This window comes from Zingiber officinale, chromosome 8B (assembly GCF_018446385.1).
Source record: "Zingiber officinale cultivar Zhangliang chromosome 8B, Zo_v1.1, whole genome shotgun sequence".
NCBI lineage: Eukaryota > Viridiplantae > Streptophyta > Magnoliopsida > Zingiberales > Zingiberaceae > Zingiber > Zingiber officinale.
This window is the reverse complement of record NC_056001.1, coordinates 61,501,654-61,522,376: the sequence shown is the minus strand read 5'-3', so window position 1 is coordinate 61,522,376 and position 20,723 is coordinate 61,501,654. Positions and strand designations below refer to the sequence as shown.

The window sequence follows — 20,723 nt, the reverse complement described above, 5'->3', positions numbered from 1 at the left end:
TCTTTATGCAAAAGACCGTTATACTAAGATAAATTACCTGTATTTAGCAGAGTCAAATATTGAGTTCGACTACTGTTTTCTCAATTTAGTTTTCATTACTTTACTATATTTTTAGTCATTGTGAAAGAATGGTTGCGATTAAATGTTTTCATGCCTTCAGAAATTAAAACAAATTAACATTGGGTGATCGTTAACACGATAAACACATTATCTGTATCAACAATAAAATATGAAAGATAATTTCAATTCATTTTTGTGCACAAACATACAAAAACCAAGCTTAGCCTGTCTTTCCATTTCTTACTATGCAAATTTGGAGCGTACAGCCTTATTCTAAAATCTAAACAAGACAAATAATTTCAAAATCAAATATTTTTTCTCCTTTTTTTTTTGCATTTACAAATTTTTTACACTACAAATATTTTCTCTTTTTATATAAATAAAAAAGTCCACATTCAAACAAATAGATCACACTCTTCTTGATTCAAAGAGGCGAGAAAGCTACCTGCAACTTCCATTCTTGTATGGCTGAACGCAATGAGAGATTAGGGATTACGGACCTGTGTGAAAACCTCAGTTCGGTCACAGGAGATGTATCATATTTCCCAAGCCATGATTTGATAGCCCTGTATTCGTATGTATAACCATCAGCCGCGACATAGGGGTTGGCCATCACCTCCTGTGTAGAGATTGCAAACATTTCTACTGAAAACTGAAAAAGGATAGGTTAAAGCTGCATGAGAATTTAAATGAGAGATTAAGTTATACCTGTAGTATGGGACAGAAAAAATGCTTTGGCACATCCATGCTGTTTCGTTTCAGATTGGAATAAGTATTCCCTTTGTTCAATATATCTTCAAGCACTGGTAAAATTTCAAGATCAAGATCAGGTCGATCCCTGCACCTTAATTGTGTGCACTGCAAAGCAAGTTTAGCTAATCTCTCCGCCTCGGTAAGGGCCCAATCTGTGATTGACGGGTTGAGTAAATTAGAGAAGGTTCCTTGTTTGATAGCATTTTCCACACTGACTATCAATCCATTTGGATGCTTCCCGGTCAGCAATTGAAGTGCAATCACGCCCCAGGCATAGATATCAGACTTAGGGCGGATTGTGCCGGTTCTTTGGTATTCAGGATCCATGTAAAAGAATGTTCCAGCAAGAATAGTTTCTTTGTATTCAGTGAGTTCATCAGGCGCAACATCATAGAGGAGTCTAGCTAGTCCGACATCTCCAATCTTGCTCACATAGTTTCTATCCAACAAAATGTTCGCTGGTTTAAGATCACGGTGAACGATAGGCTCAGGTTTGTTACCATGTAGAAAAGCAAGGCCACAAGCTACTTCATAAAGAATCCGGAATCGAATAATACAAGGAAGTGGCTTCTTGCCATGACCGAAAAGCTGATCTTCAAGGCTTCCATTTTCCATGTATTCATACACAAGACAAGCATTCTCAAGGCAGACTCCAAGCAGCAAAAGCATGTGAGGATGATGTAGTTGGCTAAGAATTTCTACCTACAGAAGATTGAAACTGGTTTTGTTTATCATCTCTAGCTGATAGTTGATATGCATTTCATGATTGAAATTTACCTCTCTAAGAAACTGCTCTTTCTTGTCGTGTGCATTTTGAAGAAGAACCTTGACGGCTACAGAGGTATGATCAAGGGTGCACTTGTAGACACTGCCACAGCTTCCCTCTCCTATTTTCTTGGCTTCGGAGAAGTTATCAGTCGCATATTCTATTTCATCCTTTGAATATCTTCGGCACCAATTGCTATTTAAAAAATAAGCATCTATTATTTCTGATTTCTCAAACGACACTTTGCCAGCTAATCCTACTGTTTTTTGTCTTTCTAGGGCCTCTTGCATATGTGAACTAAATTGCTTCGCTTCCTCAACTTCTTTCACTGCTTCCAAATGCTCAGTTCTTTCTTCTGCAGCAATCCTTTTCAAAGCTTCCTCTCTGTCTGATGCAACCTTTAGTTTCTTTTCATCTTCCGAGCATTCAGTAGAAAGTAAATGAACCTGCATAAAGAATGTGTTGAATGGTTTAGAGGCAATAAAGTATATGAATTGATGGGAAAGCAATAGTTATTTACATATCCCTCTAAAAAAAACAAAACATCCCAGTCATCTAGAAAAGATAAACAATTAGAAAGAACATACACAATGGTTTTGAAGAAGAAAATATATGTGGATTGATGGAAAAGGAATAATGGAGTGCATATTCCTTAAGAAAAAGCCAAAACATCCTAACAGAATTGAATAAGTATAATGATACTTCCAAATTGCCAGAGTTGCAAGGGTTAGATGTCCATTTATCGATCAAAACTAAGATAAGTCTACACCAGAATAAAGTAAGCAATATGTTTTTTTTGTATGAAAGACTCATTATATAATTCAATCTTTCATTAAAAATAACAAGGAAAAAACGCCAACCTTCGTCTTCGCATCAACCAAATCATCACAAACTTGATGATACTTAGCGATAGTGTCTTGTAACTCTTTCTTTAACTTTGATACTCCAGGCAAAGGTTCACTCTGAAGATTGTTTCATACGAGAACCCATTATTGGATAAAACATTTACAAGCTAGTCAGTAAGAATAATTCATTAGTGATAGTCATAGAAGCTCTAAAATGCATACTAGATACTCTGATAGAAAGAGAACCTTTTTCATTGTTCGGAAGACTGCCAAATGCATGCGTTTAATAGATGCCAGAAAACCGAATTTCTTGTGGGTTGGAACTGATAGTATTCTATTACTTTGTTCTCCTCCATGTACTGCACTAAATTGAGTAGTTTCAGAATATGTACTGACAAATGACTTCCGGTCGCTCCAAGTATAAGAGTGTGAGCCAACTCCTGTTAACAAAGGTGGCAAGGGATTAGTACCAATTTCCAATATATATAAACAAGATTAAGCATCAAGAAGAGAATTCCTATCGCAACCTCCTCGACCAAGTAACTTGCGGCTGATAGTTTCTATATGGGAGCTACATGTAGGATCTGCAAGAAACAATATGTCAAGAATGATGCATAACATCAAGTATAGTTTCATTGATAGAATTTTAAACATACCATCCGAGACTAATCGATCTGCAAATTTAATAATGAGCTTGCTTCGTGACACAACAAAAATGTTGCAGATATTGGACGAGTATTTCAGGGTTGTCATTGGCACATCCGGACCTTTTAATATCCTAAGAAGTTGCAATCAGTAAGAACTGACCTAAAACAACCTATAACAACTGAGTATAGATTTTAGAAGAATCATAATCTGTGTGTAACAGAAAAGAAATAAACCTTCTCAGCCAATTTGACGAACATCCCAAAACCAGGTTCCTAGTTCCTGATTCCGACACATATTTCAGTAGGGCAGAAGCAGGATCTTTTCCTTCCAAGACAATAGAATCAATCTACAGAAAAAGGTCCAATTTTTAAACTAACTTTCTCAATTCCAATAGAGGAACGCGCAAAGGAAAGGCAACACAGGGAAGCGAGGTAACAGTCACATTTCTAGTGCCGCAAAGCCTTCTGAACTCGAAGAACACTCGCTGGGCTTTCGATTTCTGATCCTGAACGTACATCTCCACCACGTCTCTCCCCACGAGGTCCACCGGAACAAGTTCCCCCGCTGCAAAAGCAGGATAAAAGACTTAAAAACCACATTTTTAGGGTTTTAAGGAAGGAAGAAGAGTGGGAATTACAAGGAGAGGGGATGGAGGCGATGGCGGGGATGACATGGACCAGAACGACGCGGCGGGCGTAGGGGACGAGGTGGTCGGCAGCCCAGCGGACAGCGCGGCGGCTACGGCGGCCGCCACCGAGTCCGCCGCACACAGCCACCGCTATCGCCGCCTCTGAATCTCCGCCGGTCGCTATCATCCAGCGGCGCGGTGTGCACTGTTCGGCGGAGGAGGAAGAGGAGGCGGGCGAAGGGGTGCACCGTCGGTCTGCGTGTGGTTGAGATTGAGGCTTGAAGAAGAGTCGCTCCGCCAGAAATTGACTGAAAAACAAAAATTGTTGTCAACGCTTCGAAACTTCCGGCGGACGGCGGTTTATAAATACATATATTTTTTATATATTTAATAATGCTACTTCCTTAAAAATTAATTACCAATTTTAGGGAAAATTCCCGATTTAGTCCCAAATCATTTGATTGTTTTCCGGTTCAGTCCCTGATCTTATTTGTGACCTGATTTAGTCCCATTTCTTTTTTATTTTTTACCCATTTGATCTTTCCGTCAACTAATAGTTAAAATTAACGGAACAATCGAATCAATTCAAAAAAAAACACATCAAGCTTAGTTTGCTGATGAAGAAAATAAGTATGCTGATGAAGAAAATACATGAAGTATCGCATTTTAATCTTCCCACAAAATACATCAAGCTTAGTTCTCACACTTGTTTTTCCAAGTAGGCACAATGCCACTGAAACCTCAAAAAAAACTAACATAAACTAATATGAAAATTAAAACTGGATACATAACAAAATCACATCTTCTTGATGGAATATCACTTCCAACAAAATCACTTCTTCTTAAAAGATTCCTGAGAAGAATTAGACTTGACCATGGGATTTGCTGGCAAAGACGATGACTGTTCAACTCTACCTCGAACACCAACAGAAGCTTGCAATCGTGAGACTGTTGTAAAGCTGACACCGTCTTTAAAAAAAGCAGGTGTATGAATATTCAATGATTGGTTAACCTATAACAATATAAACAAAACAATTATATTACATCAACCATATCATTTGAGAATACATTGGACTAGTATGAGTAATATTAAATTAAAATTTTTTAAAGACTTACATTTATCAAAGATATTGAACCTGAATTCCCTTCAATATTAACTCCAACTTGCCGTGCTCTTTTCACCTACATATAAGTACACAGAACCAAAGATTTCTTAAAGAAGGCAAAATAAAAATACAATAAAATAAGTTTTCATTTTGGGTACCTGTAGTTTTTCTTTTCTAGTTGGATCCAAATTATTATTTGGTAAAATAGCACTTTGTTGTGTCATGGGCTCTTGTTGTACAGCTTCTTGGTGTTGGACATTTTCAGTCCGGTTACAAGTCCTTTTGTTGTGTCCTGATCCACCGCATAATTTGCATTTTGTAAATTTTTTTACACCTCTCAACTTATTTTCAGAAGGGGGTGGTTCATCTGGTTCCCTTCTTCGCAATTTTGCAGGTCTTCCAACTTTTTCTTTGTATACTGGGGGTAGTGGGGGCGTCAAATCACATTGAGGCCACAAGTCTGATCCATTGATAGGCATTATTCGTGCTGCATAACATCTTTTATATGTCTCTACCAAGTAATAAGGATGGACATATGCCTCTGGATCATCTTTTTTGCACCAAATGGCGCATACAGCGTGCTTGCAAGGAATGTCTGTTAAATCATATTTCCTACAACTACAAGACCTGCTCAACAGATCAACCGAATGTTGATCACGTCTATCATCTGACCTTGTTATCTGGTAGTGCATTTCATCTGATTTCATGGGGGAATACCTAATAGCCTCCACATAGATCTTTTCTAACACATCTCTGATCTTTGAACAAATTCGACCTTTCCATTTCTCAGCCCTCTCTCTATTTTTTTGAAATCTGCCCATCAAAAGATTTCGTATTATCTCAAACATCTCAATTATTGGCTTCTCCCTAGCATCTAATATAAAGCTGTTAAAACTTTCGCACATGTTATTCAACAAGATGTCTGATTTAGAAGTGGTGCTGAAATATGCCTTACACCACTGGCTTTCAGGTTTGTTCACCAACCATCCATATGCTTTTGTATCAATGTCTTTTAACTCAGCCATGTGCACTTGAAACTCTTCAATTCTTGTTGCCTTTGTCGCAGCCCAAAAGGCGATCTTAATCGCTACACTCTTGAATCCATCACGTTTCATATTGCTCTCTAAATGTCTCACACAAAATCTATGTTCAACATCAGGAAACAATGATTCAAGTGCAGGAATCAAACCTTTTTGCTTATCTGACATAAATGCCCAGGTATGTGGATCATTGCCAATACCAATGTCTTCATCTAAGAGGCGAAGAAACCATGTGCAACTATCTTTTGTTTCACGCTCAACCATTGCATAACATATTGGAAATATATTATTATTTGGATCTAGCCCCACGGCCGATAACAATTGCCCACCATGTTCTACCTTTAAGAAGCATCCATCAACACCAATGATACGCCGACAAGCATTCTTAAATCCTTGCTTACACGCTGAAAAACAAACATATAATCTCTGAAACCTTGGACCTTCATCATCCTCCGTCAACTTCAAAACTATAGTAGCCCCAACGTCAGATCTTTTCAATTCAGCACAATACTTCCTTATTTGCTGAAATTGCTCCTCGACAGAACCTTGCACCAATTTCAGCGCCTTTCTCTTAGCCATGTAGGCAGTCTTCCTCGAAAAATCTGATTGCAGGATGGTAGAAATCTCTTCCCTAAACTCCAAGTGTCCCAATTTAGGATTTGTGCTGAATTTTTTAGCAAAAGTTTTTCCCAACCATGTTGAGTTGACACACTTGTTTTTAAAATCCCGAACACAATGACTGTGACATCCATCAAAATTTCTTACTTGCCAACAGTTATCATTAGTCATCTTCGCAACATGGATCATCCAACAGCAATTATCATCATTACACTTAGCCCAAAGCCGGATATTATCATTTTTTACAAACTTCACAGGTCTTCCTTGTCTAATGCAATGACTTTCAATTGTGAATTTTGCTTCTTTTTTTGAGTTAAAAACTAAACCAAGCTTCAACTCTAGATTTTCAAAATCCTTCTTTGGATCAAACAATGGATAATTTTTAACTTCATCCTCATCAGAATCATCAAGACTGTTTAAATCATCACTGTCTGCACAAATATCCGCTTCACTTTCATCCTCACGGACAACCATTTTTCCTTTCATAGAGTCTATATCATTGCTAGCATAAAAATAAATAAATAACTCATTTGCTGGATTGAGATATTGAAGAATGAGATATTGAAAAGTCATTCATAAAAAAATAAATAAATAAACAAACAAAAAAAACTAACATAAACATAAAAGTCACTCATTTGCTGCTTTCAATTTTTCCAATTCTCATTCTCGTGAAATTTTCAAGTTTCTCATGAATATAAATCCTAAAGATTGAAAAATCAAATTGAAAACAAACGAGTAGAGAATAAAAGTCTTACCTTGAACTTGTGGAGGAGTGTGGAGGAGGATTGCTAGATTGAGGTGACAAATTGAATGGAGGCGTGAGCAGATCTTGGATGGTGAGAGGTAGCGCCGAAGATGACGATTTGAGGAGGAGGATCAATTTCTCTAAAGAGGCATTAGGGTTTTTAGTCTGGGCTTTAACTATTAGTTGACGGAAAGATCAAATGGGTAAAAAATAAAAAAGAAATGGGACTAAATCAGGTCACAAATAAGATCAGGGACTGAACCGGGAAACAACCAAATGATTTGGGACTAAACCGAGAATTTTCCCCCAATTTTATTATAATCATCCAATTATATGAGATAACAATATATATGTAATTGCAAAAGTAATTTCATTAGATTGCTTAACTACAATACTTAAGAAATATTCATAATGCTTACTTTGCATAAGATCCAACAAACTTCTACTTTGGAATTCTATATGGGCCCCATTTGTACAGCAGTGAACACACACTTTTGTAAAGTCTTATCTTTGATTTGCAATGGACCATTGTGTCTAATATTTGAAAATTAGTGGACTCTTTTAAGTTTCTAGTTTCCATATAAATTATAAAATGAGTTAATGATGCATACAAATAAAAGAATTAAAATTTAAATTGAATAAATCTTCCAGTGGTCAATTTTAAGATGCATATAAAATATATAAAGTTGAGACACAGTTAGTGAAGATTCTGAAAATTTGAAGGTGCTTTTGAAAAACGTGTGAAAGTCACGGGGGTCGAGATGAAATTGTTATCTTACTTTTCGACCATTTTATCCTCCGGTAGACTTTTCTCCCGATCGATTCTCTTTTGGAAGTCGACATCTCTAGCTTAGCTCGTTCTGATGCGTCGGGATCTCTGATCCGCCTTTGGACGAGAGGCTCAAGCTTCGCTCGATCAGAGCCGGCATTTCTTCTGGTTGTCGTCGCGGTGGAAGAAAGAGTAGAAGAAGAGGAATAAGGGGGGAGAAGCGGAGCCGATACCAATGAAGAAGACGGGGCCTGGAAATCTGAAGCTCAAGCTTTCCCTCCCTCGTCAGGAGGAGTCTATTGGAAAATTTCTGTAATCGATCATCTTTTCCATCTGTGATTTGTACTTGATTTGTTCTTTCTTTTCATCGTTGATCTTTCGGTTAGTAGCTCAATTTTTTGCTTGGAGTGTAGGACACAGAGTGGCACTTTCAAGGATGGGAATCTTCTCGTCAATAAAGATGGACTTCGAATCGTTTCTCAAAGCGAAGAAGGAGGGGTAATATTTCCTTTTGTTTTTTGCTTTTTTTTTTGTGCCAGAAGATTAAAAAAAAAAATTGAAAAGGAACAGCATGAAAAAGAAAATGAAAGAAGTTTGGGAATAGCAATGGCATACGCCATTGAGAAGCTATGATTTCAAGGTGCCCTCTGATTTCTATGAAATGTTGAGGTGTGATATCAGGAGTTTCTAGTGACAGTTTTGGATGTTGTCTGATTTGAATATTAGTTGTGTAGACTATTAAGGTAAAATTACTGTTAATTGTCATGTACCCCTTTGTAGTTCTAATAGTCCATAAGGTCAATTTTCTTTTAGTTATATTAATCCCTAATCTATACTCATAACCTTTTATATGCTCGTAACCACCTAAATCATGTTGCTGTTTGTTGGCTCTGTTTCTCCTTGTTAGTGCTGAAGTCGGCCTATCAAATACTTCTTTAGATGACTTTCAAATGGTTAGTTGACTCATGTTCATTACTTGCTAGCCTCATGCAAGCCATTGGACAGTTTCAGAGACGATTAGTGGAGAATGAAGGTAGAAGAAAGTGGAAGAGAAGAGTGTAAGAAGTAATGAGAGATCCATCAGCATATAACTTGGTGGGTATTGCATAGTTCATACCATCTGATCGGGCTACTAATCTAATAATGTAGTCATACTGGAACTTTAGTTTCTGATTTCCAAAAATATGTAGACCTGATCAAGTAGCAGTTAGCCTATGTAGTATCATACTATTTTTGCTCCCATCCCAGTCCATTGAGTCTAATCAAGGAATTACATTGCACAAAGTAGATGGTATAGTCTTCTGCTACATGGTAATACATGTCAATTGTTAATCTTTTTTTGCATGTTCATAATTAAGTACTTAAAGTTTTCTGTATACAATTGGTTCCTTCTGCTGAATCTGTAGTCTCACAGTATTTCTTGTATTGTAATGCAGCCACCTCTTATCAAACCATTGGATAATACATTGAGTTTGGATGACTTAGATGCAGTTAAAGTAGTTGGAAAAGGTAGTGGTGGAATTGTTCAGCTTGTTCGTCACAAGTGGACCAGCCAATTTTTTGCTCTTAAGGTATAACATCAGTCTCCTATACATTCTAATATTGGGAATGTTTATATTATGATTCTGATCATTGAAGAATTTATTTTCACTTTTACCGTTGTCATATATGACACTGAAAACTTTCCTCTAGTATTACAAGTGGTTGGCAATGATGCCGTCTTTTTGGAGAGATTGTATAGCTGTGTTTGTGTAACTGTGTTGTTACTTGGTAGTGTATATTAGACACTAAATGATCTCTCTTATTATATATACATACACTACTGTACATTTCCACGATAATATATTAATCTAATAAGGTTGCAGCTTGCCTTCCTTTTGTAAAAAAACAATGATAATTTTTAATCATTGTCCCTTTTGTTTCATATTGCTACTCTTTTGTAAACTCTGGCTTGAAGTATTATCACGTTGCTTCTTTATCTATGCACCGTAAGCTTAAGATCTTTTGGTTGAAAATTAGGCAAAAAAAAGCCTCGATATTTTGTCTGTATTTTAGTACAGTATTTCCTGATCATGATTGTCTTTAGAGGGATAAGATTATGTAGCCAATCACAAATGATTCAGGCAAATACAGTTTAATGATGATGATAATTTCCTGATTCAGACTGCATCAGTTATCTCCTGAACCTGAAAGCATAGCCTTGAGATTCTGGCAGCCAACAATCAATTCAAATATTTTGCTCTACAGATTCGTTTCAAGGCTTTAAAATTTTCATTTGTTAATAGGATAAAAAGAAGAAACACTACTAAATCTACTGTTCAATGAGATGATATGAACAAGAAATTGTAATTGCTGTTTTCTCAATGAGGCTCTCAATTCAATTTTTTGGCGTCTTCATTCAGCAAACACCCCTGTTGTAAGGCTGATCTGAATGATAGGTTTGTTATTAGAAAGCTCAGTCTTTTACAAAATGATTGTAAAGATTCATCATTGATAAAATGTAGATGAATAGATCTGCAAATGGATAGGAAATTCAACCCTTCCAAAATGTTGATGCATATAAAACCATCACTCACGTGTAGCTACTACAATCAAGCCTAATGTTGCCGAATTTGACTCTACCATCGTATTTCTCCTTTAAATAATCCAACTTGACATATATTGGGAACACATTTAACGATAGAAGTGCTTGAAATATTTAATTTGACAACATGAATGCATTTTTAATGCATTTTGTACTAATCTGCAAGAAGACAAAAAAAAAAAATCAAAGACCGACAGCTGAGGTAAATATCTTAAGGACTGAAAAGAAACAAGTAGAATTAAGGGACTAGGAGGTAATTTGCTGTAATTGTAACTTTCTAAATAATGCTTAACCAAGTAATGTAAATTTGAAATTTAATTTTCAAAATTTTGAGATTATATAAAAGTTTATTTTGGTAGATCCTCTTGTTTGTTAGATAAGTTATTTATGTTAGTTTTTAAATTAGTAATTATCTTATCAGCATTTCATTGAAAAAAATGATGAACACATTCTACTTTTTGCTTTGGAACATTTATAGTTGAGGCATGGATTAACTATTGCAAAAAATAATAGTTTGCCATCTTGTTTTTTTTATTCTAAAAAAGGATATTTGGATACCTACAGGTGCCCTTTAAGAGAAAGATGCATGACCATATAAATATGTACCTTATATTCTGTAAAAGCTCAAGTTTTCTCCATCCTCTGGCTTATGTTAAACCAATCAAAGAAATGTTTGCATATCTTCAATATTGTCAAACTTCATGAGTTGTAGACAGATCATCATCAATTTGCACATTGGAACAGTATGATAATTGCTTGCATCAAGATATTAGGTTTTCACTATCATCAAATCTTCACATGATTTCATAAATTTTCATTCATCAGTCTATATTTTATTATTTGTGTTTCTTTTCAGTTAGAATTTTTCATTAGTTTCCTAAATAACATTCAAATGCAACACACAGTTTTCCTACCTAGCATTCAAATGAAACACATGATGATGTTCTATGGTTGTGTGCCATACTTACTCTATATTCGGAAGTTCTTAATATGACTTTTAACATCCAGGTTATACAGATGAACATTCAAGAGGACATACGAAAACAGATTGCTCAGGAACTTAGGATAAGCCTAGCAACCCAATGCCCCTTTGTTGTCCAGTGCTATCAATGTTTCTATGATAATGGCGTTATCTCTATAGTTCTGGAGTACATGGATGGTGGTTCACTTGCAGATTTTCTGAAGAGTGTAAGAACAATTCCGGAGCCATATCTTGCTGCAATCTGTAACCAGGCCAGTGCTCATTGTCGTCACAAGTTATAATTTGTGATTGTATGGGGAGGAAATCATCTCTGAGTAAAGTAATTTATTCTTGCAGGTGCTAAATGGCTTGATTTATCTGCATCATGAAAAGCACATTATCCATCGTGATTTGAAACCATCAAACATTTTGATCAATCATACAGGCGAAGTCAAAATATCTGATTTTGGTGTTAGTGCGATAATTGCAAGCTCCTCGGGTCAGCGTGACACCTTTACTGGTACATACAATTACATGTCTGTAAGTATCGATAAGTTCTATATTTTTAGTTTAGTTATGCTCTTTTAACACTCTGGTGGATTGTATCTAAAGCTTTTATCTGCATTCACACTGGCACATTTGCCTTGACAGCCTGAAAGAATTACTGGACAAAAACATGGTCCTGTAAGTGACATTTGGAGTTTGGGTCTTATTATGCTGGAATGTGCTACGGGCCAATTTCCTTATCCACCTCGTGATAGCTTCTATGAACTTCTTGAAGAAGTGGTTGAACGCCCCTCACCCTTTGCACCTTCTGATCAGTTTTCTGCAGAGTTCTCCTCATTTATTTCTGAATGGTAAGGATGGTACCTTATAAGTCTGACATGTGCTTTTGAACTTCAGGTTTTAAATATTCTATATAGGATAACGTAGCTTGTAATGCTAAATAATTTTTGTTATTTGCTTCTTTCTCAAATTTATGTTTGGTTGAATCATTACTTGAAATTAGTTATAATTGGATATTTGGTTGGTCAAATTTTGTGGTTCCATTAGGAAACTGCTTTAACATTTTAAACTTTGCTTTACTTTTTTTTCATCGGTGAAAGTAATTTCTTGGTGGAGTATTACCAAAATATGATTATTCATGATCTGCACTTAACCATCTTGTATATCTTATTATGATCTAGTTGAAACAATGGTCAGAAGCAAACTTGACTTGCAGGTCTATTTGTGCTACTATGGTTTCAGAAAAAGATACTTTGTTTATCTTCAAATGCATATTATGGGATTTGTTAATTACATTTGCTTGGGTAACATTGAAAAGTTACAACATTTCTCACTCAAGAACACTAGGAAAAACAAAGGTTATTAAAAGAACCCTTGAAAACTATTTGTGGCTTCTCCTTGTTTAATGGAAATTCCTCTTCAAATCATTGATATTGGTACATCCAAGAAAATTTTTCATGATCATATTTAAGCTAGTAGACCTATTGTTGATATATCATTTGAGAAATATTTACACTTCGTTCAATAGAAGACTACTAAATCTCAAAAAATTCAGCTCAGTTCATCTCATCTTTAATTCATGAGGATGCTACCATCATTTGTATGATAAATTTTTATGGTGCATCATAGATACAAGAGCCTAGGAGCATGCCTGGTAAATATCTCTCTTTTTCTATGGTCTTAAATCTACATCTTATCATATAAGTGCCAACCTATAGCAGATGTCATAAAACTAATTTATGAAAGATGTAAGGGTTATTTTACTTCAGACTCGATAAATCCAACTAATTTATGAAAGATGCAAGGGATAGTTTTTAAATTTGGAGATTGTTTTAGCAATATTAGATTTTGGAAGATAAAAGAATAGGGCTTGTAAATTCACACAATATTTTGATAATTTTGAAACTTTGTTTGATATTTCTAAAAATAGAAAAATATAAGAATTAAATAATTCTCTATTTCTTTTCCACATGGACTTGTTCCTTCTCAATTGATTGTTAATATTCTCTCAATGATATAACTCATTTGAAACTTTTGTTTCAGTTTACAGAAAAAGCCCATGGATAGAAAACCTGCACAGGCGCTCTTGGTACGTCGTGGTCACATATTAGTTCATTTTTCTTTTGCTTTACGAAGAGGCAGATTGGTTTTCCCTTGATCTCATCATTTATTCTGAACAGGCACATCCTTTCTTGAGCATGTATGCTGACCTGAACATCGATCTTGCTTCCTATTTCACAACGGCTGGATCACCCCTAGCCACGTTCTAAATGATTTCGGTAAGTCTATGTCTTATATTAGTTCTCGCTATCTGCACATTGAAGTGGCAAAGAATTACTCTTTTTACTTTTATTTATTCTTGCAGTGTTCTTAATCATCGGGATGCAGAGTATTTTTCACTCTTCAGCCATGGCTGCTACTGATGTTGCTTTCTATTTCACTGCTGCTTGTTACCGCCGGCCAGAGTATCGAATTGTATGCTGATGTATTTGGTAATGCCATTGGATCATTTTTGCTATCTTGTTTCAACTGGAGATCACGTAATTTGTGTCTGATGTAATGACCATACCACACTCGATTTGGTAATGCTGGTTGTTGATGACACACATCTTTGGTGCAGGAATATACAATGGATGGTTTTCCGGGTTTCACTGATGTCTTGTCTGTGTTTTGGAGTCTATATAAATTAATACTTAACTTCCCGACGAAGTTAAGCATAAAGTCTATAGAATGTAACACATCTAATTTGTTCAGGTGATATTTCATTAAAATGTCGAAGTACGTTTATAATTAATACTTTCACTATGTAACATTTTTTTTAAAAAAACTTTTATTGTTAAATTTCTTAACGGTGAGCAGCGACTTCATAGTATTTATGTGAAAATCTCTTTCGTAACTTTTAAATTCGAAGATATTATTATTTTTTTAATAATAGGTAAACGATCTTTCTTTTAATTCTATAAATTTAAAATTAAATTTTTTTAAGCCTTGTGAGTGACGTAGACCTTTGGCGAGAACCTGCAAGCACAAAATCGAGCCGAGAAGGGGTTTTCGACGACGGCCCTATGATGCTCAAGTCAGCCTTCGACAGTAAGAAATCGAAATAGAATGACGAGAACTGTAATTACAGTGATGAATCATGCATATCTCCGTTGAAGTCTGGGGGTCCTTATATAGGACTCCTTGAAGGCGCGTGCACGCTTACCAAGACGTGCACGCTTCTCAAAGAAAACCTGCAATGAGTGTATCAGAAAAGCACGTCTGACACCATACCTTAACAGACCGGGCATATCCCTGACGTGACAGTGGAAACTCCCACCGTACGATTCTCTGTTTGACCATGCCGCCAACCATGCCGTTTGTCGGTAACACTTTCCCCGAAGAAGATATTTCCTCCTGCTCTTCTTGTCCTCTGCGAGGCTGGGCGGGGAGTTTGCTCGACCGAGCCCCTGATGGAGTGACCGATCCGAGTGGGAGGCCTGCTCGCCCCGTAGTGCTTCATCCTCTTCATCCTACTTCCGCCCTGCCGCGCGTGGTCAAGCCATGTCTATCGTCCGGCCGAGCGGGGATTCCGCTCGGCCCCTGAGCGTCGGAAACCCAGCGTTGAGCTGGGCTGTCGCACTGCCGCTCGGGCAGGTACGTCGGCTGCCCATCCGGGCACTGGATGTTGACCATTTTGACTCTGACTCCCACGTGTCATTGGCTACTCTACCATCCAGCTCCCACTTTACCACCGGATCACATGCCTCCCCTTCAAGTCTAGTCGAAGGAGGTTGTAAGTCCGACTGACTGGACAAATTAGTTTAGTGCTTTGTCGGCCCATCGGAAGTGATGGTGAAGCGGCCCAAGTGGGCTTGAGCGATCCGCTCGGTCGGGCCTTCGTCGGCCGCTCGGCCAAGCGTTCGTTGGCACTTTGTTAATCTTATCGCTCCATGTCCGGGTTTGCCTGTGGTCAGAGCTGTCGCCATCGGAATCTCCTCGGAATCCGTGCAAATCACCGTCATTAAAGTCGTGCCTGCGACCACTCCAAGTAATGGGCTCCATTAAATGTCGCCCCGTAACCTAGCGCCACGTGGCGCTGCCGCCGTCATCGTACGGCGGGGGTGTCTGCCACGATGGGACATGTGGTGGTTTGAATTCCACGGCCGGATGCAAGCCTTGATTCTCGTGACCTAGATCGGACGACTACGGCTGGTCAAGCTCGATCTTTATAAAACCCCGAGGCCGACTTCTGCTGCATTGCTGCTACCTTCGTGCTTTGGTGACCTCCCTTACGCCCAATGCTCCGACAACCTTTTCCTCTGGCGTTCCGGTGAACCCTCAGCACACTTTTCTCCCCTACGTTTCACTTTCTCGTAAGTCCTTTCATCGTCCTCCTTTGTCGTTTGCTTTGGCTTTCCTTCCTGTGCGTTGTTTCTACTCCTGTCGGCTTTTTTCCGTTGATCCTTCGGCGACACCACCGAGCTTTTCATTTTTCGGTCATGACCAGTTCCTCTGACCCTTCTCCCAGCCTTTGGTACCACAACATGGAGAGTCAGTTCGATTCGAGTGACGTTGCTAGCCTAATAGGTGCTTTCCATCTTTACCCGGACCATGAGATAGTTTTAGCCGAGCCGTCCGCCCGACCCCACGACCCACCGGCTGGCGCTGTCACTTTTTCCCGAGACCAATTCGTAGCGGGCCTTCGGTTTCCCATCCACCCATTCATGATAGAAGTCTGCAACTACTTTCGCATTCCGCTCGCCCAACTTGTCCCTAACTCCTTTCGGCTGCTATGCGACGTAGTTGTGCTTTTCCGAGTGCACAACATTCCTCTAAAGCCTCAAGTTTTCCATTACTTTTATTATCCGAAGCAGTCCGAGATAGGTACCTTTTTGTTTCAGTCTCGGATCGGCCTCGTCTTCTTTGATAACATGTCATCCTCCAATAAGCATTGGAAGGATTACTTCTTCTTCTTGCGATTCCCCGAACCACCTCCCTTCCGGACCCAATGGTAGACCGCTCTGCCTACCCAGCCCGACCTGAAGCCGTATAGGACCGAGCCCGCCTACCTCCACGCAGTCAACCTGCTGGCCAGGCTGAAGCTGGATATCCATAAGCTGCTCTACGAAGGAATGATGTATATGCTTGGCTTAAGTCCGACCCGAACGAGGCTTCCGAGCGGCCCTGGTAAGAAATAACTTTCTCCTTTTTTCTTTGGGTCTAACTGATTTCTTCTTTTTTTCTCGCAGCTGCCACTATGATGAAGTCGGTGGTGCTCGGCATGATAAAACTCAAGGCTACCGAGATAGAGGCGGCTACATCGAAGGAGGCGGAGAAACTCGACATCGCTCCGATCGATTCTCATGAAGGCGAGAGCGAAGAGGCGCAGACGGCAGGCGATGCGTCTGTCGCTCGGACCGCCACTACCGAGACGGTAGGAGAGACCGCCCCGTCAGGTACTCAACCGGCCATTCAGGCCGAGGAAGCCGGGTCTTCTGGTGATGAACTTCCTGTTAGGGCAATTTCCCTTGGTCAAGATTGACCAGTTTGACTAAGCTTGAGTTAAGTAAAGCTTGAGTCGGGGTTTGAGTTTTGATATTTGACAATATATGGAGATTGCTAGGGCAATCGTCCGGTTATGGAGATGGTCAAAGGGTTGACCAGGTTGATGAGAATACAAGTCAAGTAGGTCAAGGTTGACAGGAGACTTGACTGGGAAAGTCCTAACTAGAGGTTAGGTGTATGGAAGTCCTAACTGGAGGTTAGGCGTATGGAAGTCCTAACTGGAGTTTAGGCAGTGGTGGAAGTCCTAACTGGAGTTTAGGCAGTGGTGGAAGTCCTAACTGGAGGTTAGGCAAATTGGAAAGTCCAAGTGTGATCTTGGCAAAGGAGAAAGTCCTGGTAAGGAGCCAGGCAATTGGAAAGTCCAAGTGTGATCTTGTCAAGTGAGAAAGTCCTGGTGAGGAGCCAGGCAATTGGAAAGTTCAAGTGTGATCTTGGCACAGGTTGTAAGTCCAAGCATGTGGTCTTCGCAAGCTAAGTCCTAGTGTGACTTGGCAAGGAGAACTTGATAACTAGGATGAGGCCGAAGGAAGCTCTTGAAGGCAAGACGTGAAGGATGGGGAGATATCCGAGAGATGCAAGGCTGATGGAGGAGGCTAGAAGGCTAGTTCGAGGTTGGTCGAGTGTGGCCAAATACTAGGCACGGAGATCCAACAGGTGACGGTTGACCGAGAGTTGGGTTGGAGGCTTTGGACTTGAGTTTGAGTCAAGTCCAGGCTGGTCAATCGATCGGGCGATCGATTGAACCAGGGTCCAGTCGATCGATTGGTGTGTGCTGCGATTGTGGGAAGGCCCAATCGATTGGTCGATCGATTGGGATGTGAAATCGCGAGCATAGAAGCTTTCCTAATCGATCGAGCGATCGATTGGGAGCTGCCCAATCGATTGGTCGATCGATTGGGTAGGGGAGTTATCGCGCGATCACGAGAACACAGAACGCTTCTGAATCAATCCACCGATCGATTTAGATGTTCCCAATCGATCGGTCGATCGATTGGGATTCGACCGTTGCACAAGAAACGAGCGATGGACGGCTGCGATGAAGCGGTGTTGACGTGACAATCGATTGGGGATGAATTTGATCGATTGGGAGCACTGTTTAAAGCCTGGGCGGAGCGTTTTCTCCGTAGATCTTTGCGATCTTTTCCTGCGAGTTCACAACGATTTTTCGACGATCTTCTCTGAGCTTCTCCGCCAGTTCTTGAAGGCTCTTGGGGTGCATCCCCAAGGTTCAAGAGGCAACAACAATCAACAAGTAAGCAAGAAGAATGGTGTATTTCAATTGTATTTTTGTATCTTCTTCTTGTGTGAGTGTTGTAGTGTTGTGTGTGTTTGTACGAGGCTTCTCCGCCTCCGGCTGCGACCGAGAAGGAGTTGTTTACTAGTGGAGAGTGCTCGAGTGTGTAAATCCTTGGATTAGTCACCTCTTCTTGAGGTGGATACCAAGTAAATCTGAGTGTTAGCGTTGTGGTTGTTTTTGTCTTTGTATTCCGCTGCACATCATCAAGACGAAGCAAACACAAGTGAGCGACGAACCGCTATTCACCCCCCCCCCCCTCTAGTGGACACAAAGGTCCCAACACTTCCATTGTCTAGACACAAACGACGCCGAACGAGCACACCAACTCGCTCGGCCACCTCAGCTGTGCGTGTGTCCGAGCAGACGGACGTTCCCCCTCCGTTGGCTCCTGCGATGGTGGAAGCGCTATCTTCCGACCGGACCCCTTCTCAAGGCGATTGGCCTTCTGACCCCCTCGTTGTCCAGCCCCTTAGCTCACTCCCTCCCGCTCAGTGGAAAATCAGGCGATCTCTTATCCGCTCTGATCCGACCAGCCAGTCCTCTGCTCCTTCAGCGTCTTCTCATTCTACACTGGGCGGGCGCAGGACTATCAAGGTCATACTCCATCTACCGACGAAGGAAAATCTACAGGCGACCGACCGACAGGCGAGCCCCGAACACCAAATAACCATCCGGGGACCCCTGGCGAAAGTCTGGGAGGATGCTCGAGCGCGCGTTGCTTTGATGCCCTCGGGGCTGCTCGACAACAGCCACCTGCAACAGGCCACCGGGGTAATTCTCAACTTTTATTTTTTACTTCCGTTCGACACTGATATCTTTCCCTCCGATCTTGTTGCAGTATTGGGTAGAAAGTATTGCAGTGAGCAACCACCTGACTCTCCTAGAAGAGGAGTTCAAGAAGCTCAAGGTTTCTGGTAGGGCTCCCCCTCAAGGCCCCTCTTATGCCGAGTTGAAGGCGGACCTTGACAAGACCAAGAGACTGCTGGAGGCTGAGCAGCATAAATATTCTAGCCTACAGACTATGGTGGATCAGCTCAAGACCGAGGTTAAGACATCTGACAAAAAGATCGAGCAAGCCAACACCAGAAAAAACACGGCTATCTCCGATTTGGAGATAAAAAACACTGAGGCCCGGGCCCTTGCGCAGAGGGTCAAGGAGTTGGCGGACCTGCTGACCGCTGAACAGACTGCTCACTCGGCAGAGGCGACTGCCCTGCGAGAGGAGTTAAAGAACCTCCAGGACGCGCTGGAGGCCTCCCGAGCTGCGTTCAAAGAATATCAAGAGGCTGAGCCGACCTGCGTCGCCGTCCTGCAGTAAAACTATATCCGCTCGATAGAGTTTATTGAAATAGAGAGCGCTCGGCTCGTTCGTGCGTTCGAGTTGGCCGTCACTGCCACAGTCAATTATCTGAAGACGGAGGGCTGTCTCCCTGAAGACTTCACCATTCCTGTCTGTGACCATGCCGGGCTCCTTACCACGATCCCTGATGATATCTTTGATTATCTAGAGTGAAGTCGTTGATATGTTGCCGTTCGATCTATTTTAGTATATGTACTTGCCGTTCGGCCTATTTTGATTAATGAACTCTTTCTGGGCCTTCCATTGTTTGCTTGTTCTCTCATTGTGTATATCCGAGCGGGTTACCTGTTCCCTCGATCGCTACAAAATTCGTGAGAGCCTCGTCTTTTGATCTTTGAGCTGCTGCTCGACAATCGAGTTTAGGATCGCCTCCTGTCCAGAGGACCTATGTCAGATTGAAATGATGCAAAGGAGGAGTTTTATAGTCGCCGCTCGACTCTGGGGTTTAACGTCGCCGCTCGACGGTCTTCAGGCGGGGTATTTATGGTCACTGCTCCGACCCTGAGGTTTAACGTCGCCGCTCAACGGTCTTCAGGCGGGGTATTTATGGTCGCCGCTCCGACCCTGAGGCTTATCCTCGCCACTCGACGGTCTTCAGGCGAGGTATTTATGGTCGCTGCTCCGACCCTGGGGTTTAACGTCTCTGCTCGACGGTCTTCAGACGGGGTATTTATGGTCGCCGCTCCGACCCTAGCTTACCGTTTGGCGAAAACTTTGCCATACTTTATTTTTTGATTTTACTCCTGCAATTGAAAGCGCAGGAAAAATAGGAAACACACGGCACTGAATACATTAACGCACCTTTCATCCAGCTCGGTAGGGCTGGAGATGGTTTGCGCTCCAAGGACGCTCCAGTCGCCGTCCATCCTCATCTTCTAGGTAGTAAGCCCCCGAGCGGAGCTTCTCCACAATTTTGAACGGTCCACCCCAAGGATCCTCCAACTTGCCAACGTCGTCGACCGACTTCACCTTTTTCCATACTAGGTCGCC

General features: G+C 40.6%; 3 protein-coding genes and 1 long non-coding RNA gene across 6 annotated transcripts; 1 reads left to right on the top strand and 3 right to left on the bottom strand.

The window, feature by feature from the left end:
* Positions 1–225: 225 nt before the first annotated feature.
* Positions 226–4,033, bottom strand: LOC122016947 (U-box domain-containing protein 34-like). Of its 3 annotated transcripts, XM_042574385.1 has the most exons (10): positions 3,710–4,033; positions 3,515–3,636; positions 3,306–3,418; positions 3,081–3,202; positions 2,952–3,008; positions 2,671–2,864; positions 2,440–2,541; positions 1,591–2,025; positions 769–1,515; positions 226–679 (listed from the first exon to the last, which is right to left on the bottom strand). In XM_042574385.1, exons 1-10 carry the CDS (start codon positions 3,885–3,887, stop codon positions 485–487), a joined length of 2,265 nt encoding a protein of 754 aa, XP_042430319.1. In that variant the 5' UTR covers positions 3,888–4,033; the 3' UTR covers positions 226–484. The 3 variants fall into 3 exon arrangements, with proteins under 3 accessions (XP_042430319.1, XP_042430320.1, XP_042430321.1); XM_042574386.1 differs by lacking the exons at positions 3,515–3,636; positions 3,710–4,033 and having other exon boundaries at positions 3,081–3,231; XM_042574387.1 differs by lacking the exons at positions 3,515–3,636; positions 3,710–4,033 and having other exon boundaries at positions 3,081–3,226.
* Positions 4,034–4,690: 657 nt separating this feature from the next.
* Positions 4,691–5,256, bottom strand: LOC122014400. Its single transcript, XR_006120663.1, has 3 exons — positions 4,965–5,256; positions 4,817–4,882; positions 4,691–4,712 (listed from the first exon to the last, which is right to left on the bottom strand). It is a non-coding gene; the product is annotated as an uncharacterized LOC122014400 (long non-coding RNA).
* A 61-nt stretch (positions 5,257–5,317) lies between these two features.
* LOC122013887 lies at positions 5,318–6,938 on the bottom strand. Its single transcript, XM_042570098.1, has 2 exons — positions 5,451–6,938; positions 5,318–5,401 (listed from the first exon to the last, which is right to left on the bottom strand). The coding sequence occupies exons 1-2, from the start codon at positions 6,936–6,938 to the stop codon at positions 5,318–5,320; spliced, it is 1,572 nt and encodes a 523-aa protein (XP_042426032.1).
* Positions 6,939–8,001: 1,063 nt separating this feature from the next.
* LOC122016201 (mitogen-activated protein kinase kinase 2-like) lies at positions 8,002–14,180 on the top strand. Its single transcript, XM_042573434.1, has 9 exons — positions 8,002–8,290; positions 8,392–8,476; positions 9,415–9,549; positions 11,571–11,795; positions 11,881–12,063; positions 12,175–12,380; positions 13,573–13,618; positions 13,710–13,808; positions 13,895–14,180. The coding sequence occupies exons 1-8, from the start codon at positions 8,214–8,216 to the stop codon at positions 13,797–13,799; spliced, it is 1,047 nt and encodes a 348-aa protein (XP_042429368.1). The 5' UTR covers positions 8,002–8,213; the 3' UTR covers positions 13,800–13,808; positions 13,895–14,180.
* The last annotated feature ends 6,543 nt before the right edge of the window (positions 14,181–20,723 follow it).

Bases quoted from the DNA above. Each gene is read 5' to 3' on its own strand.
- LOC122016947 (XM_042574385.1), bottom strand. From the start codon at position 3,887: ATGATAGCGACCGGCGGAGATTCAGAGGCGGCGATAGCGGTGGCTGTG. The intron at 3,637-3,709 runs GTAATTCCCACT...CTGCTTTTGCAG, and splicing joins CGCCTCCATCCCCTCTCCTT to CGGGGGAACTTGTTCCGGTG. The intron at 2,026-2,439 runs GTTGGCGTTTTT...TTCTTTATGCAG, and splicing joins TGGTTGATGCGAAGACGAAG to GTTCATTTACTTTCTACTGA.
- LOC122013887 (XM_042570098.1), bottom strand. From the start codon at position 6,938: ATGGTTGTCCGTGAGGATGAAAGTGAAGCGGATATTTGTGCAGACAGT. The intron at 5,402-5,450 runs GTTGATCTGTTG...ATGATTTAACAG, and splicing joins ATAGACGTGATCAACATTCG to ACATTCCTTGCAAGCACGCT.
- LOC122016201 (XM_042573434.1), top strand. From the start codon at position 8,214: ATGAAGAAGACGGGGCCTGGAAATCTGAAGCTCAAGCTTTCCCTCCCT. The intron at 8,477-9,414 runs GTAATATTTCCT...ATTGTAATGCAG, and splicing joins CTCAAAGCGAAGAAGGAGGG to CCACCTCTTATCAAACCATT. The intron at 12,381-13,572 runs GTAAGGATGGTA...CTTTTGTTTCAG, and splicing joins TCCTCATTTATTTCTGAATG to TTTACAGAAAAAGCCCATGG.